Genomic DNA, 22,669 nt, shown 5'->3' with positions numbered 1-22,669 from the left:
GTGGCGGGAGGCGGGGACAAGAAGGAGGCGGCGCCCGGCAAGATGCAGGTGGGGGGGGCTCCATCAGGTGGAGGGGGGCTCCGTCAGGTGGGGGGGGGGCTCCGTCAGGTGGAGGGGGGGCTCCACCCTGCAGCTGAAGGAGGAGTGATCTTGGACCAGCCAGCGGTGGGTTTCGGGTTTCAGGAAGAGGCTCTGCGGTGGACCGGCTCCACCCACCTCCACCCGGCACCGCCCTGCTCCACCCGGCTCCACCCGGCACAGCCTGGCGCCCCCGTCTGGAGGGAGGATGATGGCGGAGCAGGCCGGGTTCTGATCCAAAGTGGCAGAGTCCGGATCAGCCCGGTCCCCCCCCCCCCCCGGCTCCTGGGCTGGTGGTCATAATGTTTTGGCTGATCAGCAGACACACTGGAGGACAGATCGCGGGGGAGCGGGTATCGGAGAGCCAGGTTGACAGGACCCGGGGCGGGGCTCTAATGGGCTGGTCTGGGTTTCAGGGGACCCTGGAGGACCAGATCATTTCGGCCAACCCCCTGCTGGAGGCCTTCGGGAACGCCAAGACCGTGAGGAACGACAACTCGTCCCGCTTTGTGAGTCCGGACCGCCGGGCGGCGTTCCCCCGGAAAGTGGCGCCGCTTTAATCCGGGACGTCTCGGTTCTGACAGGGCAAGTTCATCAGGATCCACTTCGGGACCACGGGGAAGCTGGCGTCTGCCGACATCGAGACATGTGAGTACTGACCGTCCAGCTGGAGGGACCGGGACAGACCGCCGGTACAGACCCTCGGTCTGCAGCCTGTCCTCTGGTCTCTGTCCTCTGGTCTCTGTCCTCTGGTTCTCTGTGGTTCTCTGTCCTCTGGTCTCTGTCCTCTGGTTCTCTGTGGTTCTCTGTCCTCTGGTCTCTGTCCTCTAGTTCTCTGTGGTTCTCTGTCCTCTGGTCTCTGCAGACCTGTTGGAGAAGTCCAGGGTGACGTTCCAGCTGAGCGAGGAGCGGAGCTACCACATCTTCTACCAGATCCAGACCGGCCACAAGCCGGAGCTCATCGGTAGGACCGGGCCGCCCGGCCTGGGGGGGCTGGGGCTCCAACCGAGGACCGGCCTGGGGGGCTGGGGCTCCAACCGGGGACCGGCCTGGGGGCTGGGGCTCCAACCGGGGACCGGCCTGGGGGGCTGGGGCTCCAACCGGGGACCGGCCTGAGTGTGTCTGTGTGTGTCGGTCCACAGAGATGCTCCTCATCACCACCAACCCCTACGACTTCCCCATGATCAGCCAGGGCCAGATCACCGTGGCCAGCATCGACGACCGCGAGGAGCTGCTGGCCACCGACGTGAGGACCGGGGGGGGGGGGGGCACTGACGTGAGGACGGGGGGGTTACTTGGTATTTGAATCCCCCCACCCCGGGGCTGGGTGGTGGGGGGTCACTGTGGACAGTTACTGGGAGCATGGATCCCCCCCAAACCAGGGCTGGGGGGTCACTGGGGGGGTCACTAGGAACATGTTTCCCCTACAGATTACTGGCTACATATCCTAAAGTGTAATCTGTAATTATTCCCTGGGATTACTCAGGTAAAGTAGTGCATTCTGAATTCTGTTGGATTACTTGGAGCTCACGGCAGATTACTCCACTGCAGCGGTTCTCGAAAGTTTTGTTCCTGAGGAGCAACAGAGAACCGGTGAGAACCTGAAGACCCCCCTTCTGCCTGTCAGACCCCGAGTGTGTCTGGACTGTCCCAGCAGACCCTCCAGCGAGGGACTCTGAAGTCCAGGTGGTGATGTCCCCTGGAGACAGGTTTAAAATGTAACTGTAACTTAATCCAGTTACTCTCTCAACATGTAACCCGGTCCGGATCAGACCCGCTCCGGATCAGAGCCGGTCCGGATCAGACCCGGGAACTCCCAGTCCGGATCAGACACGGTCCGGTTCTCATTTCTCCTTCATTTCAGGCTCTTCTGGTGGTTTTCCATTTCAGAAAATAACTCGGCTGAGATTAATGTGATCATTGTGAACGAATGAAGAGTCTGATCCACGACTCGCAGGGAGGAAGAAACAGCATCTCCATGGCAACAGCAGGACCTTTAGCATCTTTTGCTTTCTCTGAGCCAATCAGGATTAATCACAATTAATCACAGTTAATCACAGTTAATCACAGTTAATCTCACCCTGCCTCCATGATGAGTTGTGATGAAACCCTAACAGAATGAATGAATGAGTGAGTTCATGTACTTCGGCTGCTCCTCGGTTCGCAGACGGCCACCGACGTCCTTGGCTTCACCAACGACGAGAAGATGTCCATCTACAAGCTGACGGGCGCCGTGATGCATTATGGGAACATGAAGTTCAAGCAGAAGCAGCGGGAGGAGCAGGCGGAGCCGGACGGCACCGAGGGTGAGTGTCCCCCCCGGGCCCCCCCGGCCCACGAGGACTCTCACCCTCGGTGAGAGTGAGAGTCCTCCCGGCACGCCGGGGGCGCGGGCGCGGCCGGAGCTGACGGTGCTGTCTCTCAGTGGCAGATAAGGTGGCCTTCCTGATGGGGCTGAACTCAGCCGACCTGCTGAAGGGGCTCTGCTACCCCCGCGTCAAGGTGGGCAACGAGTACGTCACCAAAGGACAGACCGTCCCCCAGGTACGGCGGGGGGTGTCGGGGGGGGGGAGGCAGGAAGTGGTGAAATGTCACAGCTCAGTCTGATCAGTCTGCTGCACCTCAATTTTAATTGTATTGAACTCATTTTGGATTCTAAAGACAAAGAATTGAAAATGACTGTCCAGCATTCAGGACTCGCCATCTGTCCAGCAGGACACGCGGGTCTCCCGGGACAGATCGGCGTCCTGACCGGACTTTCAGATGATGATATAAAGTTTCTGCTCAGATGGACGCCAGCTTCACAGCGTCCAGCAGAACTGAGGAAAATTAACCGGATGTAAAAATGTTGACTGACGGAGACAAGGAGGATGTCCTGACAGGAGGACCTCCTGATCTGGGTCCAGTCCACAGCTCTGACCGAAGCTCCGCCCCCCTCACCAGGTCACCAATGCGGTCAGCGCTCTGGCCAAGTCCGTGTATGAGAAGATGTTCCTGTGGATGGTGATCCGGATCAACGAGATGCTGGACACCAAGCAGCCCCGGCAGTTCTTCATCGGAGTCCTGGACATCGCCGGATTTGAGATCTTTGACGTGAGTCTGGACTCTGGGTTCTCTGCTGCACAGGTCTTAGTTCCGCTCTAGTCCTGATGGAACCCGTCCTGGTGTCTCAGTACAACAGCATGGAGCAGCTCTGCATCAACTTCACCAACGAGAAGCTGCAGCAGTTCTTCAACCACCACATGTTCGTGCTGGAGCAGGAGGAGTACAAGAAGGAGGGCATCGACTGGGAGTTCATCGACTTCGGCATGGACCTGGCCGCCTGCATCGAGCTCATCGAGAAGGTAGCAGGAGGAAGATGCTCTAAAGGCTGGTGTCAGAGGAGGAAGATGCTCTTTAGTCTGATTCTAGAGGAGGAAGATGCTCTATAGTCTGATGTCAGAGGAGGAAGATGCTCTTTAGTCTGATGTCAGAGGAGGAAGATGCTCTATAGTCTGGTGTCAGAGGAGGAAGATGCTCTATAGTCTGGTGTCAGAGGAGGAAGATGCTCTATGATGTGACGTTGTCTCCTCTCCAGCCGATGGGGATCTTCTCCATCCTGGAGGAGGAGTGCATGTTCCCCAAGGCCTCCGACACATCCTTCAAGAACAAGCTGTACGACCAGCACCTGGGGAAGAACAACGCCTTCCAGAAGCCCAAGGTGGTGAAAGGCAAGCCCGAGGCCCACTTCACGCTGGTGCACTACGCCGGCACGGTGGACTACAACATCAGCGGCTGGCTGGAGAAGAACAAGGACCCGCTCAACGAGTCGGTGGTGCAGCTCTACCAGAAGTCCTCCATGAAGCTGCTGGCCTACCTGTACGCCTCCTTCTCCGGCGCCGAAGCAGGTAGAGTGTGTTCTGAAGAGGAGTGTGTGTTCTGAAGTGGGGTGATCCAGCGGGTGATCTAGTGGGGTGATCCAGTGGGTGATCCAGTGAGGTGATCAGTGGGTGATCTATTGGGGTGATCTAGTGGATTGATCTATTGGGGTGATCTAGTGGAGTGATCCAGTGGGTGATCTAGTGGGGTGATCTAGTGGGGTGATCAAGCGGGTGATCTAGTGGGGTGATCAAGCATGTGATCCGGTGGGTGATCTAGTGGGTGATCCAACAGCTGATCTAGTGGGGTGATCAAGCATGTGATCCGGTGGGTGATCTAGTGGGTGATCCAACAGCTGATCTAGTGGGGTGATCCAGCGGGTGATCTAGTGGGTGATCCAGCTGCTCATGGCACCTTCTGCTGTTTCTTCCTGGCAGAATCCGGTGGTGAGGCTGGAAAAGGAGGGAAGAAAGCGGCGAAGAAGAAGGGCGGCTCGTTCCAGACGGTGTCGGCAGTGTTCAGGGTATGGTCCTGATCCAGATTAACTGTGTTCAGGGTACGGTCTTGATCCAGATTCACTGTGTTCAGGGTACAGTCCTGATCCAGATTCACTGTGTTCAGGGTACAGTCCTGATCCAGATTCACTGTGTTCAGGGTACGGTCCTGATCCAGATTCACTGTGTTCAGGGTACAGTCCTGATCCAGATTCACTGTGTTCAGGGTACGGTCCTGATCCAGATTCACTGTGTTCAGGGTACAGTCCTGATCCAGATTCACTGTGTTCAGGGTACGGTCCTGATCCAGATTCACTGTGTTCAGGGTACAGTCCTGATCCAGATTCACTGTGTTCAGCGTATGGTCCTGATCCAGATTCACTGTGTTCAGGGTACGGTCCTGATCCAGATTCACTGTGTTCAGGGTACGGTCCTGATCCAGATTCACTGTGTTCAGCGTACGGTCCTGATCCAGATTCACTGTGTTCAGGGTACAGTCCTGATCCAGATTCACTGTGTTCAGGGTACGGTCCTGATCCAGATTCACTGTGTTCAGCGTACGGTCCTGATCTGGACTTCACAGTGTTCAGGGTACGGTCCTGATCCGGATTCACTGTGTAGTCCGGATTCACTGAAACACCTCGGTCAGGTTCTGTTTCATTGCCGAAATTCAAGCGAGGAAAGTCCTTCATGTTTTCTCGCTGATATTCTCGTGTTTTTTAACTTTGACGAATCGATGCTTCTTCGCCTGCCGACAGTCTTGAGGGGATTCTGTCCCCCCAGGCCGCCGCCGGGTGGGGGGGGGGGGACTGTATGTTCTGTCTGGCTAAGAAACCCAGACCGACTGCCAGAGGTCCAGATCAGAGTCTGACGGCAGAACCGCCTGCACCAATCAGAGAGCAGCTCTCTGAACCCTGGTGTCAGGACCAGGAGGGTCTGGATCTGTTCCAACTGAGAGTGGTGAAGGATTCGGGGAAGTTGGCTTCCCTCTGGATTGGGGCGCTGCCCTCCGTCTGGGACCGCCGGTCTTGGTTCTGAGCGGCGGTTCAGGTGTTGGTCCTCCGGTGTTTTGCAGGAGAACCTGGGGAAGCTGATGACCAACCTGAGGAGCACCCACCCCCACTTCGTCCGCTGCCTGATCCCCAACGAGGTCAAGACTCCAGGTACAGCCGCCTCCCCGGGCGCCCCCCGCCCCCCGCGGTCCGGTCTGGTCTGGTCCTGATGCCATGTGTCCTGCCGCCGTCCAGGCATCATGGACAACCACCTGGTCATCCACCAGCTGCGCTGCAACGGCGTGCTGGAGGGAATCCGCATCTGCAGGAAGGGCTTCCCCAGCAGGATCCTCTACGCAGACTTCAAGCAGAGGTAGCGCCGCGTCCTGCTCCCCGCCGTGCAACCCGTCCCACCGGTGCTGAACCGTCCCGGTCCTCGCTCAGGTACCGGATCCTCAACGCCAGCGCCATCCCCGAGGGACAGTTCATGGACGGGAAGAAGGCCTCAGAGAAGCTGCTGGGCTCCATCGACGTGGACCACACCCAGTACCGCTTCGGCTCCACCAAGGTAAACCTCCCACATTTTCCGGTTCCGTTGGGACACAATGATGGCTTCTGCCAGGAACCGGCCCAGGTCAGAGTTTGCACAGTGTTCCCGTCTCTTCCTGCTGCTGTGGCGTCTTGGAAAGACCTGGACGCCCAACGGCCCTTTCTGAGAACCACTGAGACGCCAGATGGACCATTTACCAGGTTTTCACTGCAGTCTGTGACTCCAGGGGGGCAGTGGACGTCTCACCTTCACAAGGTTGCAGGTTCAATTCCTCATCCACCCTGTTCATGCACAGAGGTGTCCTGGTGGTAGACGGAGCTCTTCCAGTCTCTCTGATCGGACTGATATGGTGAAATCATATGAAAGGGGGGAACTGTTAGGTTTATACTTTAATCAGCACCACTACCCTGGAACAGCTGTACTGACGGCTGTGACACTTGTTCCTGAGAGAACTGCACCAAGGTTCTGAGATGTTCTGCTGAAGTGTAAACACACCCACATGTTCCGGAGACACCAACACACACACACACACACCAGTGTTCCAAACATCCTGGTCAGGATGTCAGCTCTCGGTCGGCAGCTGACATCAACACCAAACTGTCCAACTGTGAACAAAGTCCAGCCTCTCTGCCGGGCTCCGCCCAGAAGAAGATGGACTAAAGCTCCGTCTCTGAACCATCAGGATCCTTTCGGGGTGAAATCCTGCGGATCTTTCCCTGTGAGGTCCAGCTGAGCATCACATCTGGCTGTACTGAAATAAACGGCAACAATCTGAAGCCAGTCGTTTTGGCGTTCTTCATACCAAGCATAGGATCACAGAACCGGGTGGAGTCAGCCGGACGGAAACTGGAGGACACACACACACACACACACACACACACACACACACACACACACACACACACACACACTAGAGGCATGGTGTGCCTGCAGTATGTAGAACCCTGTGGACTGGTTCCTCATGGACACGCTGGTCCCTGTAACTGCATGTTCTTCAGGTGTTCTTCAAAGCCGGCCTGCTGGGAACTCTGGAGGAGCTGCGGGACGAGAAGCTGGCCTCGCTGGTGACCCAGACCCAGGCCGTGTGCCGCGGGTACCTGATGAGGAAAGAGTTCTCCAACCTCATCGCGCAGAGGTGCGGTCCGGACCCCATCCCGGCGGAACGTGGTCCGAACCGGGCCCTGAACCGCCGCTCTGCCTGTTGCAGGGACTGCGTCTGGATCCTGCAGTACAACCTGCGCTCCTTCATGAACGTCAAGCACTGGCCCTGGATGAAGCTGTTCTTCAAGATCAAGCCGCTGCTGAAGAGCGCCGAGACGGAGAAGGAGATGGCCACCATGAAGGAGGACTTCGTCCGCTGCAAGGAGGACCTGCTGAAGTCCGAGTCCCGGAGGAAGGAGCTGGAGGAGAAGATGGTCTCTCTGCTGCAGGAGAAGAACAACCTCCTGCTGCAGGTCCAGTCAGTGAGTATGGACGGCCTCCGCCTCCACCCGCCCCCGCCCCCGCCCGCCTCCACTCAGCACTGCCCCCCCAGGACTCGGAGAACCTGTGCGACGCCGAGGAGCGCTGCGAAGGTCTGATCAAGAGCAAGATCCAGCTGGAGGCCAAGCTGAAGGAGGTGACGGAGCGGCTGGAGGACGAGGAGGAGACCAACGCCGAGCTGACCGCCAAGAAGAGGAAGCTGGAGGACGAGTGCTCCGAGCTGAAGAAGGACATCGACGACCTGGAGGTCACGCTGGCCAAGGTGGAGAAGGAGAAGCACGCCACGGAGAACAAGGTGCGTGATTCCCGCCGTCTCCACGCCTCCGGCGCCGCCTGCTGCTTCCAGACCGTCAGGAATCAGCTGAGTCAGCGCCTCCGCCACGACGCACCTCACTCATAGAGTCCAGCAGAGGGACCTGGTACCCGGTCTGTGGTGTGTGTTTCTATGGCGCCTGTGCACCGCCATCTTGTGCCCGTTGACATGTGGACCAGTGGTCAGCCAGTCATTGGAGGGACTGGGGGGAGGGGCGGGGCAGGGCGGGGGCGGGGTCTGAATACTCATAGAGATGACTGAAATGTGCACCAATGGAGAGAAACAGAATTCAGCTGAAGTTTCTCTGAGGCTCACACTGACGTTAAAGCAGAACCACGTAACTGTTGTTCTGGCGCTCCCCCTACTGGTCTCCTGTGAAAGCCCCCCCCCCCCCCCCCCCCCCCCCCCCCGCAGAGAGCCTCCCACTCCTGTGTCCTTTTTTTTTGCTCGTCAAAGGTTCTTTCTGTCTAGTTGGTTCTGCCGTGGTGAGCAGCTCAGGGTGGCGTTATCCCTGTCCTCCGTCTGAGCGCCGTCAGCAGGTCTGTTCTCTCAGATGTCGTTGGGTCGCCCCTCTGAAAGTTGCAAGTGCTGTTTTCAGGACACAGACCCCGGGGGGGGGGCGGCGGCAATCACAGCCAAGTCTCTGTTTACCCCCACAGGGATTCTGACAAACATTTACTGAGGTAAAAAAAGTTGCGTAGTTCTGCTTTAAAAGAACACAAAGTCTGTTTTCCATGATGGCTGCTTTAAGAAACCTTAAAATATATTAACACTCTCCATGTGAATCAATATGGCCGCCTCCAGGCAAGACGTGGCTCAGCGGTCCAGGTGGAGACACGGTTCTCCAGTGAGTCTCAGTACCACCAGAAAATCCCGATGTTAAACCTGGAGGGGAAAGGGCCAGAGCTCACAAACTCAGAATAAATCCTCCAGAACGTGGCTGTGATCAGGAACCGGGCCGTGACTGTGTGCAGGTGAAGAACCTGATGGAGGAGCTGTCCGGCCAGGACGAGAACATCGCCAAGCTGAGCAAGGAGAAGAAGGCCCTGCAGGAGGCGCACCAGCAGAGCCTGGACGACCTGCAGGCCGAGGAGGACAAGGTCAACTCGCTGTCCAAGGCCAAGGCCAAGCTGGAGCAGCAAGTGGACGACGTGAGGACGAGGGCGAGCCCGCCGCCGCCGTGCTAACCGCCGGCGCCGCCGTGCTAACCGCCAGTGCCGCCGTGCTAACCGCCACCGTGCTGACCGCCGCCGTGCTAACCGCCGCCGTGCTAACCGCCGCCGTGCTAACTGCCGCCGTGCTGACTGCCGCCGTGCTGACTGCCGCCGTGCTGACCACCGCCGTGCTAACCGCTGCCGTGCTGACCGCCGCTGTGCTGACCGCCGCCGTGCTAACCGCCACCGTGCTAACCGCCACCGTGCTAACCGCTGCCGTGCTAACTGCCGCCATGCTAACTGCTGTCCTTCCCCAGCTGGAGGGCTCACTGGAGCAGGAGAAGAAGGTCCGCATGGACCTGGAGCGAGCCAAGCGCAAGCTGGAGGGGGACCTGAAGCTGAGTCAGGAGTCCCTGATGGACCTGGAGAACGACAAGCAGCAGTCCGAGGAGAAGATCAAGAAGTGAGCCGCCAGCCAGACCGCTACGGGACGGGAGATCGGGAGGATCAGGTGACGGGAGATGAATCCCTCTGCTGTCTCCACAGGAAGGAGTTCGAGAACAACCAGCTGGTCAGCAAGATGGCAGACGAGCAGGCGATCAGCAACCAGCTGCAGAAGAAGATGAAGGAGCTCCATGTAACCGGCCTCAGGTCCAACCCGGCCCCTGTCAGACCGCCGGACCGGCGCTACAGGAGTCTTCTGCTGTCTGCAGGCTCGCATCGAGGAGCTGGAGGAGGAGGTGGAGGCCGAGCGCGCCGTCCGGGCCAAGGTGGAGAAGCAGCGGTCCGACCTGGCCCGGGAGGTGGAGGAGGTCAGCGAGCGGCTGGAGGAGGCGGGCGGAGCCACCGCTGCCCAGATCGAGATGAACAAGAAGCGCGAGGCGGAGTTCCTGAAGCTGCGGCGCGACCTGGAGGAGTCCACGCTGCAGCACGAGGCCACCGCCGCCGCGCTGCGCAAGAAGCAGGCGGACGGCGTGGCGGAGCTGGGCGAGCAGATTGACAACCTGCAGCGCGTCAAGCAGAAGCTGGAGAAGGAGAAGAGCGAGCTGCGGATGGAGATCGACGACCTGGCGTCCAACATGGAGGGCGTGGCCAAGGCCAAGGTGAGCAGCCGGCGTCCCCGGGGCCCGTACGGGACCGGACCGGGAGCTCCGAGGTCCAGACGGGCCAGGACAGCTGAGGCAGGTTCTCTGCAGGGTAGAGGAGGGTCCAGAATCTCAGGGTCCGTCACAGCAGGAGGCTCAGACACAGACTCCACTAGAACAGATCTGTAGAAGAACAGGAAGCGCCGGCGATGCTGCAGAACTCCAGAACTCCAGAACTCCATGTCTGACTGGACTCGATGCTTCAGGTCCACCTGGAGAAGACCTGCCGCTCCCTGGAAGACCAGCTGCTGGAGCTGAAGACCAAGAACGACGAGCAAGTGAGGCAGATCTCAGATCTGTCCAACCAGAGGGCTCGGTTCCAGACGGAGAACGGTGAGTCCGTCCCTCCTGGAAAACGGTCCGACTCGGACTGAAAGTGAGGAAATGTTTTTGTCGTCGCAGCCGAGTTTTCCCGGCAGATGGAGGAGAGAGAGAGTCTGATCTCCCAGCTGACTCGAGGGAAGCAGGGCTTCACCACCCAGATCGACGAGCTGAAGCGTCTGATCGAGGAGGAGACCAAGGTGGGCCCCGCCTCGGCCCCGCCCCCGGCCCCGGCCCCGGCCCCGCCTCGGTCCCGGCCCCACCAGCCCGTCCTCCGCCAACACCGTCCCGCTCCTGTCTCTGCAGGCGAAGAACGCCCTGGCCCACGGCCTGCAGTCGGCCCGCCACGACGGCGACCTGCTGAGGGAGCAGCTGGAGGAGGAGCAGGAGGCCAAGGCGGAGCTGCAGAGGGCGCTGTCCAAGGCCAACGGCGAGGTGGCGCTGTGGAGGAACAAATATGAGACGGATGCCATCCAGCGCACCGAGGAGCTGGAGGAGGCCAAGTACCGGGCTCGGCCGGAGGGGGGCCGGGGGGGCGGGGTTTAGGGAGGGTGTCCTGGGGGGGTTCAGGGGGTTCAGGGGGCGGAGCCACTGAGGTCCAGGGGATTGAGGCAGGAAATTTAAGAAAACACCTCAGTCCTCAGCATGAGGTCGGGTTTCGGTTCCACTCAGCTTTTACTGTTATTTAGTTTGGAGCAGCTCGTCTGTGATCTGGACCATCTGTGATCCGGATCTTCTGTGTTCCAGGTCGTCTGTGATCCGGATCATCTGTGATCTGGATCGTCTGTGATCTGGATCTTCTGTGTTCCAGGTCGTCTGTGATCCGGATCGTCTGTGATCTGGATCGTCTGAAGTCTTTATCAGGAGTGAAAATAGAAGTTCTTTGCCGACAGGAAGAAGCTGGCGCAGCGCCTCCAAGAGGCCGAAGAGCAGATCGAAGCCGTCAACTCCAAGTGTGCATCTCTGGAGAAGACCAAGCAGCGGCTGCAGAACGAGATGGAGGACCTGATGGTGGACGTGGAGCGGTCCAACAGCCTGGCCGCCACGCTGGACAAGAAGCAGAGGAGCTTTGACAAGGTTCTCCTCTGTAATCACCATGAACCCTCCAGGAGAACCGTCCACACAACGTTCTCCAGGTTCTCCAGGTTCGCCTGGAAGCGTTTCTCACCGGCGTTGGCTTGTTCCAGGTTTTGGCGGAGTGGAAGCAGAAGTACGAGGAGTCGCAGGCGGAGCTGGAAGGCACTCAGAAGGAGTCGCGGTCCCTCAACACCGAGCTCTTCAAGCTGAAGAACTCGTACGAGGAGGCTCTGGACCACCTGGAGACCATGAAGAGGGAGAACAAAAACCTGCAGCGTGAGTGACCCCCCGCCGAGCCGGCCGCCGTTCCCCGTCCGTCCCGGTCCAACACCACACTCTGTGACCGCAGAGGAGATCTCAGACCTGACCGAGCAGCTGGGGGAAACCGGCAAGTCCGTCCACGAGCTGGAGAAGTTCAGGAAGCAGGTGGAGGTGGAGAAGTGCGACATGCAGACGGCGCTGGAGGAGGCGGAGGTGAGGCAGCGGCGGCCGGCGGCGCGGTGGCCGGCAGGGTGACAGCGCCCCGCTAACGGTCCGCCGTCTGGTCCAGGCCTCTTTGGAGCAGGAGGAGTCCAAGATCCTCCGCGTCCAGATGGACCTGAACCAGATCAAGGCCGAGGTGGACCGGAAGGTGGCGGAGAAGGACGAGGAGATGGACCAGATGAAGAGGAACCACCAGAGGGCGATGGAGTCCATGCAGGCCACGCTGGACGCCGAGGTCCGGAGCCGCAACGACGCCCTGAGGGTGAAGAAGAAGATGGAGGGAGACCTGAACGAGATGGAGATCCAGCTGAGCCACGCCAACCGGCAGGCGGCCGAGGCCCAGAAGCAGCTGAGGAACCTCCAGGGCCAGCTCAAGGTACTCCCCGTGACGCACCGCCACCGGGCACCCAGACCGGGTACTGGCACCGGCACCGGGCACTGGCACCGGCACCGGGTACTGGCGCCGGCACCGGGCACCGGCACCGGGTATTGCCACCGGGCACCGGCACCGGGTATTGGCAGCACCGGCACCTGGCACCGGCACCGGGCACCGGTCCTCGGCCCAAACCGCACCCAGCATTCACGACCAAGCTCAATCTGGTTTCCAGGACACCCAGATCCACCTGGACGACGCCGGCCGGAGCCAGGACGACATGAAGGAGCAGGCGGCCATGATGGAGCGCCGCACGGCCCTGCTGACGGCGGAGGTGGAGGAGCTCCGGGCCGTGGTGGAGCAGACGGAGCGCAGCAGGAAGATGGCGGAGCAGGAACTGGTGGACGCCAGCGAGCGCGCCGGACTCCTGCACTCCCAGGTAAGACGTCCGCTCCACCGTCCTGGCGTCCCGGCGGCTCACCGGAACGTGGCGTCCGCAGAACACCAGCCTGCTGAACACCAAGAAGAAGCTGGAGGCCGACGTCACGCAGCTGCACGGGGAGATCGAGGAGGCGGTCCAGGAGGCGCGCAATGCCGAGGAGAAGGCCAAGAAGGCCATCACCGATGTAAGCCGCCGCCGCTTCGCTGATCCCGGCTGACGGCACGCAGCAGGATGACCGCCGGCGTGCAAACCGCAGGCGGCCATGATGGCCGAGGAGTTGAGGAAGGAGCAGGACACCAGCGCTCACCTGGAGAGGATGAAGAAGAACCTGGAGGGGACGGTGAAGGACCTGCAGCATCGCCTGGACGAGGCCGAGAACCTGGCCATGAAGGGCGGCAAGAAGCAGCTGCAGAAGCTGGAGGCCCGGGTACGAAGCAGAACCTCAGAAACCAGGAAACCAGTGAACCAGGAGCAGGGGCTGGGTTCAGATCCACATGTTCTTTTCATCAACATCAATGAACAGACTAGAAATTCAAAAAGAGGCATAAAATGAGCATTTTCCAGAGACAGCACTTAGGCTCTGCCCCCAGCCCAGACACAGAGGAGAGAGCATGATAGACTCCAAAACTAAATGAAATAAACCAACAGTGTTTGTGAGATGAAACTCCACTAAAGAGCAGAGAAATAGCCCCGAGGAGGCGGATCTTAGTCACCATTCCACCAATCAGTGATTAACAGTATAAATGAATGACATGAGAGGCAAACAGCCAGCGCCGTCCGGGTGACTTTGACTTAGCATCCATTAGCGTGCTAGCATAGCATCTGTTAGTGACTCGACTGAGGTCAGAAAGAAATTGATTGATCTTGATTGAAATTTATTACAACAAAAACACACACAAGCGCACATCAGACACTCTGATGACGTCATCAGAGAGAGAGAGAGTGACGCACTCAAAAGCGCACATCAGAGACACTCTGATGATGTCATCAGAGAGAGAGGCTGATGATGTCATCAGAGAGAGAGACACACTCAAACGCACACATCAGAGACACCCTGATGATGTCATCAGACAGAGAGAGAGACACTGATGACATCATCAGAGTGTCTCTGATGTCATCAGAGACACTCTGATGATGTCATCAGACAGAGAGAGACACTGATGACATCATCAGAGAGAGAGAGAGAGAGACACTGATGACGTCTTCAGAGAGTGACGTACTCTCCGTTTGGTGTTTCTCAGTCAGTGTTGCTGAAAAGTCAGCTTTTTGAAATCAGGACTCCAGATCCTGCAGTAGCGCCAGCTAGTGGCCCAACATTGCAACACTCCACGTTTCTGCCGTCTCTGTGGAAACAGACAGCATTGTGGGAAGTTGACTCTGGACTCTGGTCCTGGACCCGGTTCCAGGTGCGCGAGCTGGAGACGGAGCTGGAGGCGGAGCAGAGGCGCGGCTCCGAGGCCATCAAGGGCGTCCGCAAGTACGAAAGGAAGATCAAGGAGCTGACCTACCAGGTGAGGCTCCGCCCCTCCTCCTCCAACCCCCCACAAACCCCCCACAAACCCCCCACAAACATCCTACAAACCCCACTCTGCTCCAGTCTGAGGAGGACAAGAAGAACAACGTCCGTCTGCAGGACCTGGTGGACAAACTGCAGATGAAGATGAAGGCCTACAAGAGGCACGCCGAGGAGGCGGTGAGTCCTGCTGCCCCCTCCTCTCTGCCCCCCCCCCCCCCCCCCCCTCTCTTCTCTTCTCCTCTCCTTCCGTTTCCGGTGGGTGTGTGAGTGGTGGGTGTGTGAGTGGTGGTGGGTGTGTGAGTGGTGGTGGGTGAGTGGTGGTGGTGGATGTATGAGTGGTGGTGGGTGTGTGAGTGGTGGTGGGTGAGTGGTGGTGGTGGATGTGTGAGTGGTGGGTGTGTGAGTGGTGGTGGGTGTGTGAGTGGTGGTGGGTGAGTGGTGGTGGTGGATGTGTGAGTGGTGGGTGTGTGAGTGGTGGTGGGTGTGTGAGTGGTGGGTGTGTGAGTGGTGGTGGGTGTGTGAGTGGTGGGTGTGTGAGTGGTGGTGGGTGTGTGAGTGGTGGTGGGTGGGTGTGTGAGTGGTGGTGGGTGTGTGAGTGGTGGTGGGTGTGTGAGTGGTGGTGGTGGGTGTGTGAGTGGTGGGTGTGTGAGTGGTGGTGTGTGAGTGGTGGTGGTGGGTGTGTGAGTGGCGGTGGGTGTGTGAGTGGTGGTGTGTGAGTGGTGGTGGTGGGTGTGTGAGTGGCGGTGGGTGTGTGAGTGGTGGGTGTGTGAGTGGTGCTGGGTGTGTGAGTGGTGGTGGGTGTGTGGTGGTGGTGGGTGTGTGAGTGGTGGGTGTGTGAGTGGTGGTGTGTGAGTGGTGGGTGTGTGTGAGTGGTGGTGTGTGAGTGGTGGTGGGTGTGTGAGTGGCTCGGAGTTTGAAGGGTGTCTTTTTGTCCCGGTTTGGTTTTCGTGGCTTTTCTCCTCTCTTCGCATGATCAAGGTAAGTCAGCCTTTTTCTCTGCGAGCTTGGTTGGGTGGTCCGTGGCCTCCGGGAGGAATGGCGTCCTCTGGGACGCCGCCTCCGTCTGTCCAGCAGGGTGTGAGGATCGTGCCCCTGGAGGAGGTTCTGCTGGCGGTCGGTGAGCAGGTAGAACATGAGAACCTGTTGTTTGCTTCGCGGATGAACAGAGCTGTGGTTGTTTTCCTGAAGGAGGAGGCTCATGTCTCTAAGGTAGCTGAGAGTGGAGGGATCATCAGGGAGGCTTTAGTGCAGGTTTCCCCGCTCTCGGTTCCGTCTACACGGGTCACTGTGTCCGGTGTTCCACCGTTTATCTCCGATGAGTCGCTCGCTGGCGAGCTCCGGAGGTTTGGAAAGTTCAGTTTTTAATCTGGGCTGTGGAGACGTGAAGCTGAAACACGTGCAGTCACTGAGGAGGCAGGTCTTCATGTTCCTGGACTCGCCTCCTAGACGCTGGAGGGTTCCTTCAGGGTGAGGCCCGGGGACGGGTCCTACCCGGGGCAGCGAGCTCTGGACGGCTGAGATGCTTCCAGTGTGGAGATGTGGGGCAGAAACGTGCTGCGTGTCCACATAGGAAGGACGGTGCAGCTGGACGGGGGCCTGCCGCGGGCGGCGCTGCCGCCGCTGCAGATGGTGCTCCTGTGGGTGGTGCTCCAGCGGGTGGTGCTCCTGCAGTGGTGCTCCAGCGGGTGGTGCTCCAGCGGTGGTGCTCCTGCGGTGGTGCTCCTGCAGTGGTGCTCCAGCGGGTGGAGCTCCAGTGGGTGGTGCTCCTGTGGTGGTGCTCCTGCGGGTGGTGCTCCGGCGGGTGGTGCTCCAGCGGGTGGAGCTCCAGCGGGTGGTGCTCCAGCGGGTGGAGCTCCAGCGGGTGGTGCTCCTGTGGTGGTGCTCCTGCGGGCGGTGCTCCGGCGGGTGGTGCTCCAGCGGGTGGAGCTCCAGCGGGCGGTGCTCCTGCAGTGGTGCTCCAGCGGGTGGAGCTCCAGTGGGTGGTGCTCCTGCAGTGGTGCTCCAGCGGTGGTGCTCCTGCAGTGGTGCTCCAGCGGGTGGTGCTCCAGCGGTGGTGCTCCTGCGGTGGTGCTCCTGCGGTGGTGCTCCTGCAGTGGTGCTCCTGCAGTGGTGCTCCAGCGGGTGGAGCTCCTGCAGTGGTGCTCCAGCGGGTGGAGCTCCTGCGGTGGTGCTCCTGCAGTGGTGCTCCTGCAGTGGTGCTCCAGCGGGTGGAGCTCCAGCGGGTGGAGCTCCAGTGGATGGTGCTCCTGTGGTGGTGCTCCTGCGAGCGGTGCTCCGGCGGGTGGTGCTCCAGTGGGTGGTTCTCCAGCGGGTGGTGCTCCTGCGGCCGCTGCGGCGGGCGGGTCCGTTGGGACCGGCGTTGCGGCGTGCGGCGATGCTGAACTCTCTGCCGCTGAACTGGAGCCAGGAAGGCGCGGGGTGAAGAGGGGGATTTGGAACCAGGGTCCAGAGCAGGACTGTCCCGGTCTAAGCAGCAGGCTCCTGAGGAGGAGGAGGACCCGGCGGCTCCCGGTCTGCAGCTGAGATCCAGTCTCAGGCTGCAGAGGAGGAAGACTCCGTGTGTTCTGGTGTGGAGAGCAATGTAAACATGAAGCATCAACCAGCCAGGGTCCAGCTGAGGCTGAGGTGGAGTTTGACTCTGATTCTGATACAGTTTCTGTTTGTGGAAGCAACAGGAACAAGGACGATCTCTACTCTTTAAAGGATATTAATGATTTCCTGGATGCAACTTATAAGAAATCTGTGAAAGTGAGTGACTACTTCAGTGACACTGATAAATTCATCAAATCCGTGGACATGCTGAAGAGACTGGTTGGTTTTGACCTGCTGGACGAGAGGAAACGTTTTCGTTTGAAAAAGCACATCACCACATTGAGGAAGTCACAAAACGTCCGACCTGCTCGTAGAGTGAAGAAGGAATATGATCATGTGTCACTCGGTGCTTCTCCTTCTTTACTGTTCTGTGTTCTTCTCTCCGTTTCCTTCGGCTCACCTGAACATGTGGAGCCTTGAAGCAGGATCACTAAACAGCAGAGGAGGAGGAGGAGGAGGGAGAAGGGCTGTAGCTTCAGAGGTCTCCACTCAGAGGACAGTGGACGTCCTCTTTCTGCAGGAGACTCATACTACTGCAGCGGATGAGACAGACTGGGGGTTATGGTGGGGGGAGTGGGGGGGTTATGGTGGAGGGAGTGGAGGGGGGTTATGGTGGGAGGAGTGGGGGGGGTTATGGTGGTGGGTGGAGGGAGGGTTATGGTGGGGGAGTGGAGGGGGGGTTATGGTGGGGGAGTGGGGGGGTTATGGTGGGGGGAGTGGGGGGGTTATGGTGGGGGGAGTGGGGGGGTTATGGTGGGGGGATTGGGGGGGTTATGGTGGTGGGTGGAGGGAGGGTTATGGTGGGGGGAGTGGAGGGGGGGTTATGGTGGGGGGAGTCGGGGGGGTTATGGTGGTGGGTGGAGGGAGGGTTATGGTGGGGGGAGTGGAGGGGGGGTTATAGTGGGGGCCCTTTCTCCCTGAGTCACGACACCAACTTCAGTGCAGGGGTAGCTGTTTTGTTTAATCCGTCTATTAATGTGACAATTGAATCTTCTCCTGAGGTGGTGAAGGTCGACTCTTAATTGTCACGGCAGAAATAGAGAGCTCTGTTTCCTGTTTTGTAAATATCTCTGCTCCAAGCCGTGGCCCACAGAGGGTTGGTTCTTTCACATCGCTGAAGAACCAGCTGGCTGACCGTCATCAGGAGCAGCTCGGTATCGGTGGTGATTTCAGCTGCACAGTGAACTTTACAGTGGACAGAACAGGTTAGGAGCCCCGCCCACAGCCGGCTCACAGCCTTCACAGTGTTATTGTACACCTGGATCTCTTGGACTCCTGGAGGGTGAAGCATCCACAGTCCAGACAGTAACATGGCTGAGGGCTGGTAGCAGCAGGGTGGGTGCAGCCAGGCTAGAGAGGTTCTACATCTCGCAGAACCTGAGCTCCGGACTGATTCGCAGCAGCATCGACCCGCTTGGGTTCACTGATCACCATCTAGTCCCTGTTGAACTGGTCAGCTGACCGGGGGAAAGGGTTAAGTCACACTGGTTCTTCAATAATAAACTCTTGTTGGATAGCGCTTTCTGTCAGGGCTTCAACAACTTCTGGGTAGACTGGAGGGAGAAGAAAGGGAGCTTAGCTGTTCGACTCAGTGGTGGGAAGTTGGGAAAGCACAGATTGGTGTTTTGTGTTCAGTTCAGTTCTCTTTCTACGGTCAGAGTGAAGGCTGCAGTTCAGGAGCTCGAGGCCGGCATTAAGAACCCGGAGGAGGGCCTGAACAGAGACTCTGATCCCACTGTGGGTCGTTTGCAGCGAGAGGAAAGGTTGGAGCTGGGCTCTTTCCTGCAAGAACAAGTGAAGGGGGCTCTTGTCAGGTCTCGCTTCCTTCAGCTGAAAGACATGGACGCTCCAACCTCCTCCTTCTTCCATCTGGAGAGATCGGCGGCACAGAGGAAGCAGATGAACTGCCTTAAACTCCCCAGTGGGATTGTGACCACCAGCCCAGGCCAGATGAGGAACCAGGCGGTGGATTTTTACTCCGGACTCTTCAGGGCTGAGCAGTGCAGCGTGGCGTGTCGGGGGGAGCTCCTGGACGGAGGAGGAAGCCGAGCTGGACTGTGAGCTGACCCTGGAGGAGTCGACAGCTGCCGTCCATCAGCTGGCATCAGGACGGGCGCCGGGGACTGATGGTTTCTCCACTGACTTCCTGAAGCGGTTCTGGACTGTTCTTGGACCTGATCTGCATGCTGTCCTGCTGGAATGCTTCAGAGCAGGATCCCTCCCTACTTCCTGTCGGCGAGCTGTCCTTTCGCTCCTTCCGAAGAAGGGAGACCTGGCCTTACTGAAGACCTGGAGGCCGGTGGCCCTGCTCTGCTGGAACTATAAAGAGCTCTCTCGAGCTTTGTCGAACAGACTCAAAACTTCCTTGGTCAGGTTGAACACAGGGACCAACCCTACTGTGTGCTGATGGAACCGTCAGGAACAACACTGTTCTGTTGCGGGGTGTTACTGATGTTTGTTCTTCTGACAGTACTGTCGGTCTTGGCATTGTGAGTCTGGACCAGGAGAAGGTTTTTGACAGAGTGGATCACAGCAGTTTGTTTTCTACACTCAGGGCTTCTGGTTTTGGGGATGGGTGCCTGTCATGGATTGGTTTACTGTACTCTGGTGCCCAGGTGCTGGTGAAGACGGGGATCGGGACAGCTGTCCTCTATCAGGCAGGGCTGTCCTCTGTCGGGACAGCTGTCCTCTATCAGGCCAGCTGTACAGCCGGGCTATTGATCCCCTGCTGTGCAGGTTGAGACAGCGGCTCAGCGGCTTCTCAGACCTTGATGACTCCCTGGCCGTCTCAGCTTATGCTGATGATGTGGACGTCTTCATCAGGAGCCAGGAAGATGTCCAACACTCACAGGACACTCTGTCTCTGTGTGGGACAGCCCCGTCTGCTCGGTGAGCTGGGGGGACACTGAGGGTCTGCTGATGGACGCTGGAGCGGCCAGGCGGTCCCAGGCTGCTGGAGGACGGCAGTGGGGGAAGGACGGGCTCAGAGTGCTCGGTGGTGTTTTGGGCTCAGGGGGGTTTCAGGCTGAGACTGGGAGGGTGTTCAGGACAAGGAGTGTGCACGGCTGGACAGACGGGAGTGGCTGCTGCCCCAGCTGTCCTGCAGGGGGAGAGTCCTGGTGGAGGACAGCCTGGTGGAGGACAGGAGCCTGGTGGAGGACAGGAGCCTGGTGGAGGACAGGAGCCTGGTGGGGGACTGATGGAGGACAGGAGCCTGGTGGAGGACTGGAGCCTGGTGGAGGATTGGAGCCTGGTGGGGGACTGGTGGAGGACAGCCTGGTGGAGGACAGGAGCCTGGTGGAGGACATTCAAAGGGCCGCTGTGGACTTCTTCTGGTCTGGGAAACACTGGGTTGGAGCTGCTGCTCTGTCCCTGCCGGTGGCTGAAGGGGGACAGGGGCTGGTGGACATCCAGTCAAAGACTGCCGCCTTCAGACTGAAGGCTGCTCAGAGGCTGCTGGACTCCCCTGGTCCGTCCTGGACCACCACGGCCCAGCTGCTGCTGAGGACAGCTGGACGTTTGGGTTATGGCAGCAGCTCTTCCTCCTGCAGCAGGACAACGTCTCTCTGCCCCCCCGACCCCCCTGTCTCTGCCCCCCCCCGCCCTCCCTCTCTCTGCCCCCCCGCCCCCCCTCCTCTCTACACCCCCTCCTCTCTGCCCCCCCGCCCCCCCCCTCTGCCCCCCCCCCCCCCCCCCCCCCCCCCCGCCCCCCCCAGCTCCTGCCAGAAGCTTCGTGTCTTTGAATTCTGGATTCATCTCAGGCTTTTATTTTCATTTGAAAGGGTTTCTGACGCAGACCTTTGAGGCTGCTTTTATTTTGAAAGAATATCCCAAAAGGCTAAAACAGGAATTCCTTGGTGTTCATTTGATTGGACGGACGCCGTCTGCCGCCGTGTGCAGGAGGAGCAGTCCACTGCACACATGGCCCGCTTCCGGAAGGCGCAGCACGACCTGGAGGAGGCGGAGGAGCGCGCCGACGTGGCCGAGGCGCTGGCCAATCGGATGAGGGCCAAGAGCCGCGACGTCGGCTCCAAGGTGGGTGCAGAACGGGCCGGGCGGCGGCGGAGGACGAAGCGGCTGACGTGAGACTGTGTGTTCCAGACCCAGGAGGGCCAGGGCGAGTAGAGGAACCTCCAGCCAGAACCCGCAGAACCCGCAGGAACTCAGACCTGACCAGGATCCGGAACGGATCCAGAACTCAGAGGGAAGAACAGAGTCCTGCCACTCATTTATCCTAACCTGCATGAACGAAGAAACCGGATCACGCCGTGAGTGTGAAGCGGCGAGCATGCCTGCATCACAGAGGGAAGGATCCCGGTTCGATGCTGAGGAGCTGTTCTGGTCTGGAACACCGAATCCGCTTCACAGAAACAATAAAAGTGTTTCCGGTTCCAGCGTCGTCCTGTTTATTCAAACGACACACACACACACACACACACACACACACACACACACACACACAGTCTCGTATTTCCATCCTTGTGGGGACCTTCCATTGACTCCCATTCATGTCTAGCCCCTAACCCTAATAACCCTGACCCTTACCCTAACCCTAACCCACACCACAATAAAGCCTAACCCTAAAGAAATGTTTTTGCACTTTTACTTTTTTCAGTAACAACAACATGGTCAAGAAAACACTGTTTCTCCTACTTAGGACCGGAAAAAGGTCCCCACAAGGCACGTCGTTCCACGTTTTGCTATCCTTGTGGGGACATTTGGCCCCCACAAGGATAGAAATACAAGAACGCACACACACACACACACACTTCTCTCTCGCTGCCCCTCTCGTCTCGGCTCAGAACAGTCTTTTGTTTCCATCAAAAGGTTTCCTGAAGTTTTCCTGGACTTCCAGCAGCTCTGATCCACTGCAGCAAAACCCCGAAGTCCGGCCTCTTCTGGGTCACTGTCCCGGGTTGAGGGTTTAAATCCCAGTTTGTGAAGGAAGAGCAGAAAATGAGTCCAGCATGTGAAGACTGTGGAAAGTGTTTCTGCCTCCCCCTGGTGGCTGAGGATGGAACTGAGATGAATTATTTTCACATTTAATGTCGAATAAAACGAGAAGGAACAAGGAACAAGCAAACCACAGACCGGACCACAGACCACAGACCGGACCACAGACCACAGACCGGACCACAGACCGGACCACAGACCACAGACCGGACCACAGACCGGACCACAGACCACAGACCGGACCACAGACCACAGACCGGACCACAGACCACAGACAGGACCACAGACCGGACCACAGACCGGACCACCAGACCACAGACCGGACCACAGGACCACAGACCAGACCACAGACCGGACCACAGACCGGACCACAGGACCACAGACTGGACCACAGACCAGACCACCGGACCACAGACCAGACTACCGGACCACCGGACCACCAGACCAGACCACCAGACCACAGACCGGACCACAGACCAGACCACAGACCGGATTCTGGCTCCTTCCTCAGCCCGGCCCGGCCCGGTGCGGCAGTGGAGAAGGATCATGGACCAGCTCTGTGGACGGACGTGGACTCGGGGCATCCCCGGCCCGCCGCTGGATGCCTGGACCTTCAGCTGCAGCCTCCGGCTCGTCTTCCTCTCCAGAGGGCTGAACGTCTGCCGGTTCTGGAGGATCTGAGGATCTGCTCCGGCCAGCCAGTCCAGGACCGGATCCCCGTTCTCCGGTCTGTCTGGACCTCCGGACCTCCAGACCTCAGACCTCTGGACCTCAGACCTCCAGACCTTCGGACCTCCAGATCTTCGGACCTCAATCAATCAATCAATGTATTTTTGTACAGCCCAG

At 58.9% G+C, this 22,669-nt stretch overlaps 1 protein-coding gene across 1 annotated transcript in view; it reads left to right on the top strand.

The window, feature by feature from the left end:
• The window catches only part of LOC115385538 (myosin heavy chain, fast skeletal muscle-like), a 27,272-nt gene extending 6,316 nt beyond the window's left edge, over positions 1 to 20,956 (top strand). The window contains exons 5-38 of the mRNA XM_030087606.1: positions 1 to 48; positions 495 to 587; positions 663 to 726; positions 944 to 1,042; positions 1,221 to 1,324; positions 2,246 to 2,384; positions 2,504 to 2,622; positions 3,022 to 3,171; positions 3,252 to 3,422; positions 3,656 to 3,965; positions 4,374 to 4,459; positions 5,506 to 5,593; positions 5,678 to 5,795; positions 5,867 to 5,990; positions 6,971 to 7,107; positions 7,180 to 7,435; positions 7,507 to 7,749; positions 8,742 to 8,918; positions 9,239 to 9,384; positions 9,468 to 9,558; positions 9,635 to 10,024; positions 10,273 to 10,399; positions 10,469 to 10,587; positions 10,694 to 10,890; positions 11,281 to 11,464; positions 11,575 to 11,740; positions 11,814 to 11,938; positions 12,015 to 12,323; positions 12,556 to 12,759; positions 12,821 to 12,946; positions 13,019 to 13,189; positions 14,169 to 14,273; positions 14,360 to 14,455; positions 20,771 to 20,956. The exon at positions 1 to 48 is cut by the window's left edge and continues 67 nt beyond it. Coding sequence (XP_029943466.1) covers positions 1 to 48; positions 495 to 587; positions 663 to 726; positions 944 to 1,042; positions 1,221 to 1,324; positions 2,246 to 2,384; positions 2,504 to 2,622; positions 3,022 to 3,171; positions 3,252 to 3,422; positions 3,656 to 3,965; positions 4,374 to 4,459; positions 5,506 to 5,593; positions 5,678 to 5,795; positions 5,867 to 5,990; positions 6,971 to 7,107; positions 7,180 to 7,435; positions 7,507 to 7,749; positions 8,742 to 8,918; positions 9,239 to 9,384; positions 9,468 to 9,558; positions 9,635 to 10,024; positions 10,273 to 10,399; positions 10,469 to 10,587; positions 10,694 to 10,890; positions 11,281 to 11,464; positions 11,575 to 11,740; positions 11,814 to 11,938; positions 12,015 to 12,323; positions 12,556 to 12,759; positions 12,821 to 12,946; positions 13,019 to 13,189; positions 14,169 to 14,273; positions 14,360 to 14,455; positions 20,771 to 20,956 — 5,268 coding nt within the window. The remainder of the gene's footprint in view (positions 49 to 494; positions 588 to 662; positions 727 to 943; positions 1,043 to 1,220; positions 1,325 to 2,245; positions 2,385 to 2,503; positions 2,623 to 3,021; positions 3,172 to 3,251; positions 3,423 to 3,655; positions 3,966 to 4,373; positions 4,460 to 5,505; positions 5,594 to 5,677; positions 5,796 to 5,866; positions 5,991 to 6,970; positions 7,108 to 7,179; positions 7,436 to 7,506; positions 7,750 to 8,741; positions 8,919 to 9,238; positions 9,385 to 9,467; positions 9,559 to 9,634; positions 10,025 to 10,272; positions 10,400 to 10,468; positions 10,588 to 10,693; positions 10,891 to 11,280; positions 11,465 to 11,574; positions 11,741 to 11,813; positions 11,939 to 12,014; positions 12,324 to 12,555; positions 12,760 to 12,820; positions 12,947 to 13,018; positions 13,190 to 14,168; positions 14,274 to 14,359; positions 14,456 to 20,770) is intronic.
• Positions 20,957 to 22,669: the final 1,713 nt, after the last annotated feature.

This window comes from Salarias fasciatus, unplaced genomic scaffold (genome assembly GCF_902148845.1).
Source record: "Salarias fasciatus unplaced genomic scaffold, fSalaFa1.1, whole genome shotgun sequence".
NCBI classification, from domain to species: Eukaryota; Metazoa; Chordata; class Actinopteri; order Blenniiformes; family Blenniidae; genus Salarias; species Salarias fasciatus.
Note: the sequence above shows the minus strand (reverse complement) of the source record. Positions and strands in the feature narration are given on the sequence as shown.